General features: G+C 37.7%; 1 protein-coding gene across 1 annotated transcript in view; it reads left to right on the forward strand.

Moving 5' to 3' along the window:
• The window catches only part of UBE2R2 (ubiquitin conjugating enzyme E2 R2), a 119,765-nt gene that overhangs the window by 79,624 nt on the left and 24,522 nt on the right, over positions 1-15,619 (forward strand). Inside the window, exon 2 of the mRNA XM_077912310.1 lies at positions 4,248-4,334. Coding sequence (XP_077768436.1) covers positions 4,248-4,334 — 87 coding nt within the window. The remainder of the gene's footprint in view (positions 1-4,247; positions 4,335-15,619) is intronic.

The following is a 15,619-nucleotide window of genomic DNA, read 5'->3' on the forward strand; positions in this document are numbered from 1 at the left end:
TTTCTGAAATTAAGGGAAAAGCATTCAGCCTTATACTGCTAAATATGATGTTAGGGCTTTTAAAATCAATGCCCTGATCAAATTGAAGAATTTACCTTGTATTCCTTTTTTGGGTGTTTTAAATCGTGAAGGGGTATTCAAATTTTTTTTTTAATTTTTTTATTTATTTATGATAGTCACACAGAGAGAGAGAGAGGCAGAGACACACAGGCAGAGGGAGAAGCAGGCTCCATGCACCGGGAGCCAACATGGGATTCGATCCCGGGTCTCCAGGATCGTGCCCTGGGCCAAAGGCAGGCGCCAAACCGCTGCGCCACCCAGGGATCCCAGTATTCAATTTTTGAGGTATTCTTAGGGATACTCTGGGGATTATAATCAACATAACTATGGTAGTTCATTTAATACCATTTTAATTTCAGTAGTGTACAAAAATTTTGTTTCTAGACATATAGATGGCCAACATGAAAAGATGTTTAACATTACTAATCATCAGGGAAGTGCAAATCAAAACCACAATGAGAGAGACGCCTGGGTGGCTCAGTGGTTTAGTGCCTGTCTTCGGCCCAGAGTGTGGAGTCCTGGGATCGAGTTCTGCATCAGGCTCCCTGTGTGGAGCCTGCTTCTCTCTCTGCCTATGTCTCTGTCTCTCTCTCTCTGTCCCTCATGAATAAATAAAATCTTAAAAAAAAAAAAACAATGAGATATCACCTCACGCCTGTCAGAATGATTAAAATAAAAAACACAAGAAACAACAAGTGTTGGCACGGATATGGAAAAAAAGGAACCTTTGTGCACTGTTGATGGGAATGCAAATTGGTGCAGCCACTGTGGAAAACACTATATAAAAGTCCTATAAAACTAAAAATAGAATGTGTCACCATATAACCCAGTAATTCCATCCCTGGGTATTTATCCAAAGAATATGAAAACACTAATTCGAAAAGATATATGCACCCCTGGTTTATTGCAGCATTATTTACAGTAGCGAGATGTGGAAGCAATCCAAATGTCCATCCAAGGTGCATGGATAAATGAGGATGTGGCAGGATGTATATATACAAAGATACACGTGTACACATACACAATGGAATATAACTCAGCCATAAAAAAGATGAAACTTGCCATTGGTAACAACATGGATGGGCATAGAGGGTATAATTCTAAGTGAAATAAGTAGAAGAAAGACATATACCATATGGTTTCACTCATATGGAATTTAAGAAACAAAAAAGACAAAAAAAAAAGTAGACTCTTAAACGTAAAGAACAAACTGGTGGTTACCAGAGTGGGGGTGGTTGGGTGAAATAAGGTAATGGGACTTAAGAGTATATTTATTGTAATGATCACTGAGTAATATATAGAATTTTTGAATCACTATGTTGTACATCTGAAACTAATATAACACTATGTTAATTACTCTGGAATTAAAAAGTAAAAACTTAAAAATTTTGCTTCTTTTTAACTCTGATCCCTTCCCTTCACTGTTCTCTTATTGCCATACAAATTACAACTTTATGTATTATGTGCCCATCAGCAGAGTTATAATTATTACATTATGTAATTATCTTCTAAATCAGATAGGAAGGAAGTTAGAAACCAAAAAAAAAAAAAAAAATTACAACGTATGCTATCAGGAGTTCTTGGTTTTCCTTTATCTAGTAATGTCTTAATTCACCTTCATTTTTTGAGAAATAGTTTTGCTGGATATTGAAATTTTGGTTGATAAATTTTGTTTTTTCAGCACTGCTTTGTGGCTTCCTGGTTTCTGATTACAAATTATCTGTCTTATTGAGGATTCATTATGCTTGATTGTGTCTCTTGCTGTTTTCAAGATTGTCTTTGGCTTTCAACAGTTTAATTATGATATAACTAGATGTGGAGTTTATTCTAGTGGCATTTGTTGAACTTCTTGCTTATGAGGCTTAATGTTTTTCATTAAATTTGGATACTTGGGGTCATTATTTTGTCATATATTTTTCTTTATGCATTTGTTTTCTCTCCTGCTGCCATTCCCAGTATGCATACGTTGCTTTTTATTTCTTTAGATGGGGAAATCTAAATTGATATATCTTCAAGTTCACAGATTTTTTCCCCTTGTTCAGATCTGCTGTTCAGCCCATCTAGCTTTTTGTTGTTATTGTACTTTGCCACCACCCCACAATTCATATTTGGGGCTTTTTTCCCCCTCAAAAAACTATTCAGGTTATATTTTATAATTTCTCTTTATTGCTGTTTGCAGTGTGCTGAGACATTTTTCTCATACTGTCCTTAGTTCTTTAGCCATGGTTTCCTTTAATTCTTTAAACATTTAATGCAGCTGATTTAAGGATTTGTCTGGTGAATTCAAGATCTGGGCTTCCAGTTTCTGTTGATTGGTTTTTTACCCTGTGTATGGGCCAGACCTTGTGGGGTTTTTTTCCCCCCATGTTCTATGGTAGTGTGTTGAAAACTGGTTGGATGTTTAAGTAATAAAATAAAATGTGGCAGTAGAATTTTTTTGTTGCTGTTTATTGTGATTGTTTCCTTACTTAGTTTTCTGACCTAATTCTGTTTTGTCTAATTTCTTGTGTTTGGGCAGTAAAGTCTCTACTTGGTTAGCTAAGCAATCAGCTGAACAGTGATTTCCTTAGTTTGATTTGATTTGATTTCCTGGAACCAGCAAGTTCCCTGGGCATTCTAGAGGAGCTCTATGTGCATACTGAGGCAAACCTTTAACATTCAGAGAGGCAGTTTTGAACTCTGCCTGAGCCTTTGTCGTTACCACCTCCTTGTGCAGATCCTCATGTTCAGCCAGGGATGGAAGTTTAGGGTCTTCTAATGAATAATGAATTCTCATGACTTTCCTGAGCATGTGTATAGCCTAGGCACATGCACAGCCCTATACATGGGCCTAGTCTTCTGGATTCTTAGGAATTTGTTAGAGTTTTTATATCTCATATCCTTGGCTTTTCCTATTAAATTTTTTGGTTAGTTTTTTGTTAGACCTAACAGCTTTGAAGCTCAACATTTGCCAATCATTTTTGACAATACACATGTCCCAAGGAAAATTATTTTCACACTGTCCAAGCTACAGATCAGGTCAAATATAGACAGCCTTGCAAGTGAATTTTTCTAGGGAACTGTTAAAAAGGTCAGATAGTGACAGTTCTTTGGAATTAAGGCTCTGAAGAAATTTCAGCACATTATGTGGCTGCTCGTCTTCACTTTGAATGTGATTTGTTAGTTTTAAGGTTACTACAGCTCTGGAGGTCAGGGCATGGGATTCACTGTTCTTACTGAGGGTTAGCTCTTTTTCTTAAATAGAGGTTCCTTGAATTTCTACTAGCCTTTGGTTATTTTCTAAATTCTGAAAAATTGGTTTCTTAAAATTTTTGCCAATTTTCTCATTGCTTTTATTGAAGAAGTTTTGAGCTTCCTGACTTGCCATGTTTACTGGTGGTTTTAGCTTATTTACCCTTAGCTTGTCCTTTCTGTCCCTTCCTCACGCTCTTTTTACTGTACCGTTAGATGAGGGTCTTACTGAGTAGCTTTGTATTTGAAATACGGGATACTGCCAAGGACAGCTGCTGCAGTTATTTATAATAGCAAAAGACTGAAAACAACCCAGATGTTTCAAAATATGGAAAATTTTTTCTAATGATTCATCTATATGTCTGGTCTGTATGATGGAACATTACACAGACACTAACAATCATGTGTTTGGAGATTATTTTATAGGAAAATGTATGGTTATTGAAAGGAGAAAAATATAAAATGCAGTATATTCAAATTTTTGGAAATAAGTTTTGTAAAGAAAGAAACATATGTATACACCAAAAACTTCTGGAAGGAGTTATATCAAAATGATAGCATTTATTATTTCTGGGTGGTGGTTAAGTGAGTGAAAAATGGCCTTTGTTCTGTTTTATGTACCATAAGGTTGTGTTAATTATTTTTTGAGATAAAAATAAAATGCAGTAATTAGTGTGACACACCTGTACCTATTACTGTTTTTCCCTCATGAGTTTAATTTAAAATTAAATGGCTGTTGAATTTGGTGATTTAACATAAGCTCTTATAAATACTTGAAGAGATGCTAATAAGAACTCTGACATTGGGGCTAACAAAATGTATATGAGCAGTTGTTAATCATAACAGTCTACTCTATAAAAAGGAATTTGTTTCACTGGGATATAATAGGGTGAATTATTAGGCATATGAAAAACCTGTAGTCTCATTTATTAGCATTTCATTTTTTTTCTTTTCAGGCGCACATTAAATTTCCTATTGACTACCCATATTCACCACCTACCTTCAGATTCTTGACCAAAATGTGGCACCCCAACATTTATGAGGTAAGAGACATGTATTGTGAATTTCTCTGAAGATTTTTTTTAAGATACAGTCCTTTAAAGTAACCTTTATATCTGCATACACTGTGGTAGTTATGCTATAGCCACAAGGGTGTATTCATCATTCCCTACTTTTAGTAGTCCCTAGTTTCATTGTTCAAAATTGAAGGTAGTTTTATACCAGTGTATATTATACTTATGACTGAGGCTTTATAGAGTCCTGAATTTGAATCTCCATCTGTATAAATTAGCACACTGGAGCAGCTTTATATTTTTCACAACTTGCTTTTTCTTTGAGGCATTATCTTTGGGATTTTCTCTCTTTTTTTCTTTCTTTTTCCTATTTATTTATTTTAGAGAGTGCACACACAGATTGGGGGTGGGGGAATGGCAGAGGGAGAGAGAAAATTCCAAGCAGATGCCCCACTGAATGCGGAGCCTGATGTGGTACTTAATCCCATTACCCTGACCTGAGCTGAAATCGTCAGTCATTTTAACTGACTGAGCCACCCAGGTACCCCCCCTCCTTTTTTTTTAGAATGAGGGGGAGAGGCAGAGAGAGAGAGAGAGAGAGAATCTTAAGCAAACTTCACAACTTTGAGGAGCCCCATGTGGGGCTCAGTCTGACAACCCTGAGATTGTGACTGAAATCAGGAGTTGGATGTTTGACTGAGCCACCCAGGCGCCCGTCTTTTCCTGTTTAAACAGGACAAACTGGTGCTCAAAAGGTGGTATGTATTTACATTTCCAGAAGTAAGTTCCAGAGTGTTGTTTTCTTTAGTATCTTTAGTATTTGACATAATCACAATATGAATAAACAATAATGAATATTATTCTGTATAACTAAGTTATCCATTACAGGAGAGAGATTATAGAAGCAATTTGCTGTTTCATAAATTCAGCGTGAGTTCAGTACACATAGAAATATGTTTGTTTTTGTCCATGTAGTATATATATATAGATTTTATTTTATTTATTTATTTATTTTTTAAAGATTTTATTTATTTATTCATAGAGACACACACAGAGAGAGGCAGAGACACAGGCAGAGGGAGAAGCAGGCTCCACGCAAAGAGCCTGAAGTGGGACTCGATCCAGGGTCTCCAGGATCACGCCCTGGGCTGCAGACAGCGCTAAACTGCTGTGCCACCGGGGCTGCCCTATATATAGATTTTAGATGGCAAGAGAGAAGTGAGAAAACTCAAGCTGTTGTTTTGTTATTGAGAACTAATTTACCTTAAAGCCATGTATTCACTTGTTTCCACCTCAAGTTATCTAATTTTCAAACCCCTCTCAAATAAAAAACAAGAAATAAGGAAAAGGATTCAAAACTGTAGAGGAATAAAGTTTTTTGTTTTTTTTTTTTTAACTATTAAAGTAGGCTATTTAGTCCTGTCTCTTTAAAATTTAGCATTAGGTCATTATTTTTTAAAAATATTTTTCAGATTCATAATAAAATTTTCAGTGGTAAAATAATGCATGTGTATCTTACAAATATGTAGTTATTTTCCATGCCATATATGTATTCTTTTTAAAGAAGCAATAAGGGGCACCCCCGGTGGTGCAGCGGTTTGGTGCCGCCTGCAGCCCAGGGCATGATCCTGGAGACCCTGGATTGAGTCCCACGTCAGGCTCTCTGCATGGTGCCTGCTTCTCCCTCTGCCTGTCTCTGCCTCTCTCTCTCTGTGTCTCTCTATGAATAAATAAAACCTTTTTAAAAAAATAAGCAATAAGTTGGGATGCCTGGGTATCAGCCAGTTAAGCATCTGCCTTCAACTCAGATCATGATCCTCAGGGTCTTGGGAGCAAAACCTGGGTGGGCTCCCTGCTGAGCAGGGAGCTGCTTCTCCTTCTCCCTCGGCCTCTCTCCTCCACTCATGTGTTCTTTCTCCCTCTTTCTCTCTCTCTCTCAAAATCTTTAAAAAAATAAAGAGGTCATAAGTCATAGGTAGGATTTAATTTGATATATAGTCGTGGTGGTCATGAGTTAATTTATCTTTGCTACAAAAAATGGTGACTTTTTTTAAGATTTACTTATTTAGAGAGGGAACCCACATGCAACAGGGAGAGGGACAAAAGGAGAGAGAATCTAAAGCAGACTCTATGCTGATTTCGGAGCCTGATGTAGGGCTTGATCTCGCAACTCTTGAGATCATGACCTAAGCCAAACCAAGAATCAGACATTTAACCAACCGTGCTACTCCTGCTTCCCAGAATTGAACTTTTTGAGGACCTATGTCAGTATTTGTGATTCTAGTGATTGGGACTCCTGCTTCTTGGCCAAAGGGATATTCTTAGCTGTTCTCTTCTCACCCAACCTGTGTTGTCCACCTAAGGTAGAAACGTGGTGGACCTCAGTGTCAAATTGCTCTGGTCACCAAAATGTTCACTGCTGAGTTATTTATAATAGAACTGCAGGGAGATGGGGGCCAATGAAACACCCCAATAAAAAAACAATGCAGACTACTCAAATGCCAGAAAAAGGGAAAAAAAAAAAAGAAAGAAAGAAAGAAACAAAAAAGCCAGAAAAAGGGACTTGATGAAAGAGTTTTTTGACATACTAACTTCATGGGCATTAAAAATAAATACTGTAGGGGTATCTGGGTGGCTCAGTCAGTTGAATCTCTGACTCTTGATCTCAGCTCAGGTCTTGATCTCAGGGTCTTGAGTTCAAATCCCTTGTTGGGCACCACACTGGCCATGAAACCTACTAAATAGTTTGAACGAGTGAATAAATATTGTAAAGATTATTATTGTTAAAAAATAGTTTATTGGAATGCCTGGGTGGCTCAGTGGTTTAGCGTCTGCCTTTGACCCGGGGCATAATCCTGGGATCCAATCCTGCATTGGGCTCCCTGCATGGAGCCTGCTTCTCCCTCTGCCTATGTCTCTGCTTCTCTCTCTCTCTCTCTCTCTCTCTGAGTCTCTCATGAATAAATAAATAAATAATCTTTTAAAAAAAAGAAAATATATCAAGTTCTAAAAATCATAAAAGCTTTGGTTACAGTTTTGTTAAATACATCCATGGACACAATACTGCAACCTCAAAAGTAATAAATGGCTGCAGTGTTATGTAAGTGAAGTTAATTATTTTAACATTTCCTTTATCATTTCCATATTTGTGAAATTTATAAATATCAAGGGGAAACTTGGAGAACAAAAATTTAATATGACAGATGCCTGGGTGGTTCATTGGCTGAACGTCTGCCTTTGTCTCAGGTCATGATCCTGGGGTCCTGAGATCGAGTCCCTTATCAGGTCCCCTAGGGAGTTTGCTTCTCCCTCTGCCTATGTCTCTGCTTCTGTCTCTCATGAATAAATAAATAAAGTCTTTAAGAATAAATAAATAACCATTTAAAAATTTAATATGGACTTGTCATCAATCATTCTACTCTTACTTGCTCTGTAATATGTAGCATGAGCTCAAAAATACAGTTTCATGGTTATAGTCAGAACTAAACACCTAATAAACCCCATTTGCCCCACAGACCATGTATTAAAATGAGATTTTCATACATACTGTAATTCACTATGAACTTTACAGCTATGGCAACTCAGAATCTCCTTGTTCTTTATCATTTAAAAAAATAGATTAATTTTCTAGAGTAGTTTTGGGTTCACTGCAAAATTGAATGGAAAACACAGTTTGATGATCTTTAGGATATGTATTTTTAAATATTATTGTTTTAATAATGATTAAAAATAGATACTACTGTTTCAATATGCTTTTCCTAAGACATGTTGTCTTAGCTTGAGCTGCCATAACACTATCATATTGGAGATGGCTTAAATAAATGAAACTTATTTTCTCATAGGTTAGGAAACTGTAAGTCCAAGATCAAGGTACCAGCATGGTTGGTTTCTGAAGACTTGTGGCTTATCTCTGTGTCCTCTTATGGCTTGAGTAGAGACCGAGCTAGCTCTCTGGTATCTCGTATAAGGTTTTTTTTGCCAAAAAAAAAGGTTTTTTTTGCCAAGTTTGCAGAACCATAACTTTTTAGAATAATAAAATTTAGGCTTTTTAAGTGGTGAATGGGCCTAATTACACATAGTTTATGATCTTTGTAATAGTTTAGATGGATGATATGCCATTAGTGAAAATGAATGAGACCTATAATGAGCTTTTCAAAAATTGAAAGAACTGCATGTGTCAAGAGTCATAATGCTGTAACCATAAATTATATTTTAGCATTATACAGAAAAGACCAGGTAAAAGCAACAATAATACAGTATTAGGGTTCTCCAGAGAAACAGAACCATTAGTGTACATAGAGATATATATTAGAGGAGGGTTATTAGAAGAGTTGGCTTCCATGTTACGAAGTCCACGAATCCAAAGGCATATTAGAACGAATCCAAAGGCATGGGACCTAGGAAGCTGCTGGTCCAAGTCCTAGCGTACCAAGGCCCCAAAACCCAGAGTTCCAATGTTCCAGCTCAGGAGAATTTGTCCTTTGCCTATTTGTTGTATTTAGGCCCTCATTAGATTGGATGATGCTTGCCCCATTAGGATCCCAATCCCCATTATGGTGGATATTCTTTACTCAATCTACTGATAGAAATATTAATTTCTTCTGGAAACATCCTCACAGACACACCCAGAAGTAATGTTTTATCAGCTATGTAAGCATCCCTTAGTCCAGTCAAATTGGCACATAAAATTAACCATCCCAGATAACTATCTTTTTTTAATCCATTCATCCCCTGCTGTCCATGTATGGCCTTTCTCTGCTTTTTGCACACCACTATGTTCACAGTGGGTATAATTTGGAAGTGTATTTGAATCTTTTTTTTTTTTTTTTAAGATTTTATTTACTAATTCATGAGAGAGACAGAGAGGCAGACATAAGCAGAGGGAGAAACAGGCTCCATGCAGGGAGCCTGATGTGGGACTCAATCCCAGGACCCCAGGATCACACCCTGAGCCAAAGGCAGATGTTCAACCGCTGAGCCATCCACGCGTCCCTGAATCCTTTATTTTTATTTTTTTTAAAGATTTTATTTATTCATAGAGACAGAGAGAGAGAGAGAGAGAGAGAGAGAGGCAGAGACATAGGCAGAGGGAGAAGCAGGCTCCATGCAGAGAGCCTGACGTGGGACTCGATTCAGGGTCTCCAGGATCACGCCCTGGGCTGCAGGTGGTGCTAAACTGCTGCGCAACCGGGGCTGCCCCCTGAATCCTTTAAATAGCAAGATGTTTCGGGGTGCCTGGGTGGCTCAGTTGGTTAGGTGTCTGCCTTTGGCTCAGGTCCCAGGACTGAGCCCCGCATTAGGCTACCTGCTCAGTGAAAAGTCTGCTTCTGACCTTCTTCCATCTCATGCTTGCTCTCTCTCTCTCTGTCTCTCTCTCTCAAATAAATAAAATCTTAAAAAAAGAAATAAAATTGCAAGATGTATTATAATAAGGGTTTATTCCCTTCTTATTTGATAACATTCAGTAAAATTATTGTTAGATAATGCCATAAATCATAGCTCACCTAGATCTGCTTCATCTCTTTTGCTCATATAACATACATTTCTTTCTCTTCAATTAATTATTATTCTTCTTTTGGTGGAATTATCTAATAGAGCTATGGTTTTTCTGTGATTTCTCTGGGAATTTACTTTGTTATACCACCCAGGAATCAAATAATGAAATAAACTTTAGTTTCTTTCTTTCTTTTTTTTTTAATTCATGAGAGACAGAGAGAGAGACAGGCAGACAGGCAGACAGGCAGACAGGCAGAGGGAGTAGCAGGCTCCATGCAGGAAGCCTCATAGTGGGACTTGATCCCGGAACTCCAGGATCATGCCCTGAGCCAAAGGCAAACACTCAACTGCTGAGCCACCCAGGCGTCCCAAAGTTTGTTATTCTTAAACTAAATTCATATAAAATTTAAATATAAGATTTTAAAATTCTGAAACATTTATAATTGTTTTTATTCAAATGCTTTAATTTCAGTGTCTGGGTATGATAAACATACTATAAAAATGTTAGGTTTATTTTATTTTACTAAAAGATTTTATGTATTTATTCATGAGAGGCACAGAGAGAGACAGATATAGACAGAGGGAGAAGCAGGCTTCTTGCAGGGAGGGCGATGCGGGACTCGATCTCTGGACCAGGGATCGTGCCCTGAGCCAAAGGCTCAACTGCTGAGTCACCCAGATGTCCCTAAAAATGTTAAGTTTAAACCAACTTCTTAAGAGTAATTTTAGACTTAAGAGTTTCCAGAATATTACAGAAAAGTTCTCATATAACTTTTACTCAGGTTTCTCTAATGATAACATCTTTTATCCCGCCCCCCCCCCCCCCAAGGTTTTATTTATTTATTTGAGAGAGAGCACGAAAGCGGGGAGAGGCAGAGGGAAAAGTAGATTACCTGCTGAGCAGGGAGCTCAATGACATGGGGCTCCATCCCAGAACTCTCCAGGATCATGACCAGAGCTGAAGGCAGAGACACTTAACCAGACTGAGCCACCCAGACGCCCCTATTGTTAATATCTTATACAATACATCGAAACTAAGAAACTAACTTTGGTATAATACTATTAAGTAAACTACAGACTTTAGTTGGAGTAAATTGTGGAATGGGGAAGTTAAAACATCTATATTACTTGTCCACAGCTACTGTCTCTAGGTGAGACAAAATCAATTTCTGTATTGTGTTGTTGAATGACCAGAAACAACATGCTTTTGAACTGTGTGGTCTTAATCCACATAAAAATGCTGAGTGCATATTAAATTTTATCAGTATTTATTATTATCATTTTTTAAAGTACATTTGATGGACATTAAAAATTTATGTAATTTTATTCAGTGGTCTTAAAAATGAACCTGAATAAAATATTTCTCTTTGAACTCATTTGAAGATTCTTCAGATAGGGCAGCCTGGGTGGCTCAGTGGTTTAGTGCCGCTTTCGGCCCAGGGTGTGATCCTGGAGACCTGGGATTGAGCCCCGTGTCGGGCTCCTTGCATGGAGCCTGCTTCTCCCTCTGCTTCTCTGTGTCTCTCATGAATAAATAAAATCTTAAAAAAAAAAAAAAAAGATTCTTTAGATGAATACAAATGCTTTCTTATGTGCAAATCAGAAATGTGTAACCTAATATATTTTGTTTGCTTCAGTCACTAAGATGAATTGACATAACTTTTCTTTTGCACCAGTAAAATGTATTTGTTTTTTTTTTCATGGTTTCCCTCATTAAAACAAGTCATCATTATTCAACTTGTAAAATATTCTTCATTTCTTAAATCATCAGAGAAAAGTTTTGTAGAATGTTCTCGTAGAACTCCCAAAGTCTCTGCATAACTTTTACCTTGGTTTATATGAATCAAATGAATAAGGTAGAATGTCACCAGAAACCAGAGGATTTTGATTCTGATTTGATGTTGAAATTTTACCTAGCAAATGTGATTTAGTAATATACATTATTAAAAATTTGAATTCTTGGGCAGCCCGAGTGGCTCAGCGGTTTACTGAGCCCAGGGCATGATCCTGGAGACCCGTAATCGAGTCCCACGTCGGCTCCCTGCATGGAGCCTGCTTCTCCCTCTGCCTCTCTGTGTGTGTGTGTCTCTCATGAATAAATAAATAAAATCTTTAAAAATTTTTTGAATTCTTAGTTATGCTTTATTTAAATTTTTCATTTTTTCTTATAGTTTTTTTTTTAAAGATTTTTAATTTTATTTATTCATGAGAGACAGAGAGAGAGAGAGAGAGAGAGGCAGAGAGGCAGAGACACAGGCAGAGGGAGAAGCAGGCTCCGTGCAGGGAGCCCGATGTGGGACTCGATCCCCTGGTCTCCAGGATCATGCCCTGAGCCAAAGGCAGACGCTCAACTGCTGAACCCCCAGGCGTCCCACTTATAGTTTTTCTTTAAAAAAATTTTATATAAGGATACTAGTTTGCTCTGTGAGGGTATACGGACCTGAAGGATTTAAGTATAGGTACATTAGCCTCCATTTAGAACATACTAATATTTAGGCTACCAAATTTGTAGAGCTGGGCTCTGGTTTGTAAATAATCTGTGACAAGCAGGATTTAATATGTATATTTATGTAGTTACATTCATGGATTTACAGATCTTATGCATCCTGTCTATCTTTAAAGAATGAGGAAGAGATTTCCTTAGGCTGTGATGTGCCCAAATTTGGCTGCGTATCAGAATCCTGTGGAGAAGTTGTTAAAAATAAAGAATATTGGAGATTTCAGTTTAATTGGATTTGGAGGGGACCTAGGCTAAATAGCCTTCATTTTACATTTTAGAATACGTTTCTGGGGGCCTGAGTGGCTCAGTTGGTTAGGTGTCTGCCTTTGGGTCAGGTCATGATCTCAGGGTCCTAGGATGGAGCCCCATGTCAGGCTCCCTACCTTCCAGCCAGTCTGCTTCCTCCTTCTGCCCCTTCCCCTACTTAAAAAAACAAAACAAAACAAAACACTGACTTTCTGGAGACCTAGAACTTCCCCCACCCTTTAAAAATAATAATTATAATAAATAATAATTTATTGAGATGAAATTTACATACATAAAATGAACCATTTAAAATGAACATAATTCAGTGGCATTTAGTTCATGGTCCCAGTGTTGTGTAACTATCCGCTCTTTTTGTAGAGTATTTCCATCACTCATGCATAAAACACCTTACCCATACTGCAATTTCTTCCCATTACCATTTTACCCTAGTCCCTATTATCATTGTACCCTAGTCCTAGTTTCTGACAGCCACCACCCAGTTTTCTGTCCTTGTGTATTTATTATTCTGGATATTTCTTATAAATGGAATCATACAGAGGGGCACCTGTCTGGCTCAGTTGGTAGAGCATGAGACTCTATCCTCGGGTTATGAGTTCAAGCCCCACATTGGGTGTAGAGATTGCATAAATGGAATCATACAGTATGTGACCTTTGTCTGTGGCTTTCACTTATCCTAATGTTTTTGAAGTTCTTGCATGTAGCATGTATCAGTACTTCATTTTTTTTTAAAAAAGTATTTATTTGAGAGAGAGTGCGCACAAGCTGGAGGGAGAGGGAGAGAGAATCTGAAACAGACTTCACACAAAGTGCAGAGCGTGACACAAAGCTCAATCTCACAACTGCTGGATCATTACTTCAGTCGAAATGAAGACTTGGCTGCTTAACCGACTGAGCTACCCAGGGGCCCCAATACTTGATTAATCTTTTTTTTTTTTTATTAATCTTTATGGCTGGATGATACTCCATTGTATCCATTTATTGATGGACTTTGCCTACCTTTTGGTTATGTGAATAGTGATGCTGTGACCATGTGTATACATGTACTTGCTGAAGTACTTTTTTCAGTTTATACACCTTGCTTATACATCTAGGAATGGAATTATGGAATCAAATGCATAATTCTGTGTTTTACTTTTTTTTTTTAAGATTTTATTCATTTACTTATGATAGACATAGAGAGAGAGAGAGGCAGAGACACAGGCAGAGGAAGAAGCAGGCTCCATGCAGGGAGCCCGACGCGGGACTCGATCCCGGAACTCCAGGATCGCGCCCTGGGCCAAAGGCAGGCGCCAAACCGCTGAGCCACCCAGGGATCCCCTGTGTTTTACTTTTTGAGCAACAACCAGATAGTTCTACAGCAGATGAACCATTTCATATTCTTATCAGCAGTGTATAAGGGTTCCCATTTCTCTACATCCTCACTAATATTTGTTATTTATTTTTGTTTTAATTATAGCCATTATAAGGGGATGCGAAGTGATATCTTTTTGTTGATTTACATTTCCCTAATGACTAATGATGTTGAACGTCCTTTCATGTGCTTATTGGCCATTTATGTATCATAGAGAAATGCTTAAAGTCCTTTGCCCATTTTTTAATTGACTGGTTTATCTTTTTCTCTTTGAGTTGCAGGAGTTCTATATAATTAAGGATATTAAACCTTTACCAGATATATGACTTGGAGATACTTCCTTTATATCTATAGGTTATTTTATCATTTTCTTAATAATGTCCTTTGCACAAAAGTTTTTCAGTTTGATGAAGTCTAGGTTATCTTTGTTGCTCTTGCTTTTGGTGTCCTATCTAAGAATACATTGCCATATCAAAGGTCATGAAGATTTACCCCTATTTTTTGGTTTTGTTTTGTTTTTAGAGGAGGAAGGATAAAAGAGAGAGAATCTTAAACAGGCTCCATGCCCAGCATGAGTCCAAGGCAGGACTTGATCTCACGACGCTGAGATCGTCACAGAGTTGACATCGAGTCGGTTGCTTAACAAGCTGAGCAACCCAGGCACCCCTGGTTTTGTTTTTAAAGAGTTTTATGATTTTAGCTCTTAGATCTTTGTTCCATCTTGAGTTAATTTTGTATACGGTATGAGGTACAAATTCAACTTCATTCTTTTGTTTTTGAAAATCCAGTTATCCCAGCATCATTTGTTGAAGAGACTATTCTTTCCCCCATGGAATGGAATTATTAGCATCCTTGTCAAAAATCAGTGGGCCAGGGGATCCCTGGGTGGCTCAGCGGTTTGGCGCCTGCCTTTGGTCCAGGGCACGATCCTGGAGTCCTGGGATCGAGTCCTGTGTCAGGCTCCCGGCATGGAGCCTGCTTCTCCCTCCTCCTGTGTCTCTGCTTCTCTCTCTCTATCATAAATAAATAAATAAACAAACAAATCTTTAAAAAAAAAAATCAGTGGGCCATCGATGTATAGATTTATTTAGAGACTCTGAGTTCTAGTCTGTTGACCTATAAGTCTGTCATTATGCTAGTCTTAAACTTTCTTGTTGACTTTAGCTTCATAGTAAGTTTTGAAATCAGAAAGTGTGAGTCTTCCGACTTTACTCTCCCTCTTCCTCCTCCTGCTCTTCTTCTTTTTTAAAGATTTTATTTATTTGAGAGAGAGAGCATGAGCAGGGAGAGGGGCAGAAGGACAAGGAGACACCCCTCCCCCCCAATGTGGGTACCAATACCAGGATGCTGAGATCATGACCCAAGCCAAAGTCAGACACTTAACTGACTGAGCCACCCAGGCACCCTTTTATTCTTTTTTATTTTAAAGATTGTTTTTGCTATTGTAGGTCCCTTAAATTTCTGTAAATTTTAGGATCAGTTTGTAAATTTCTGGAAAAAGGGAAGCTAAGAATTTGATTAGGATTTCCTTGAATCTGTAGATCAAATTGGGGAATATTGCTATGTTAACCTTGTCTTTCTACTCATGAACATAGGGTATTTTTCTATTTACTTAGGTCTTTAATTTCTTTGAGAAGTGTTTTTATACTTTTCTGTATATAAGTCTTTCACCTCGTTGGTTAGATTTATTCCTAGGTATTC

Source organism: Canis aureus, chromosome 10 (assembly GCF_053574225.1).
Source record: "Canis aureus isolate CA01 chromosome 10, VMU_Caureus_v.1.0, whole genome shotgun sequence".
Lineage (NCBI taxonomy): Eukaryota > Metazoa > Chordata > Mammalia > Carnivora > Canidae > Canis > Canis aureus.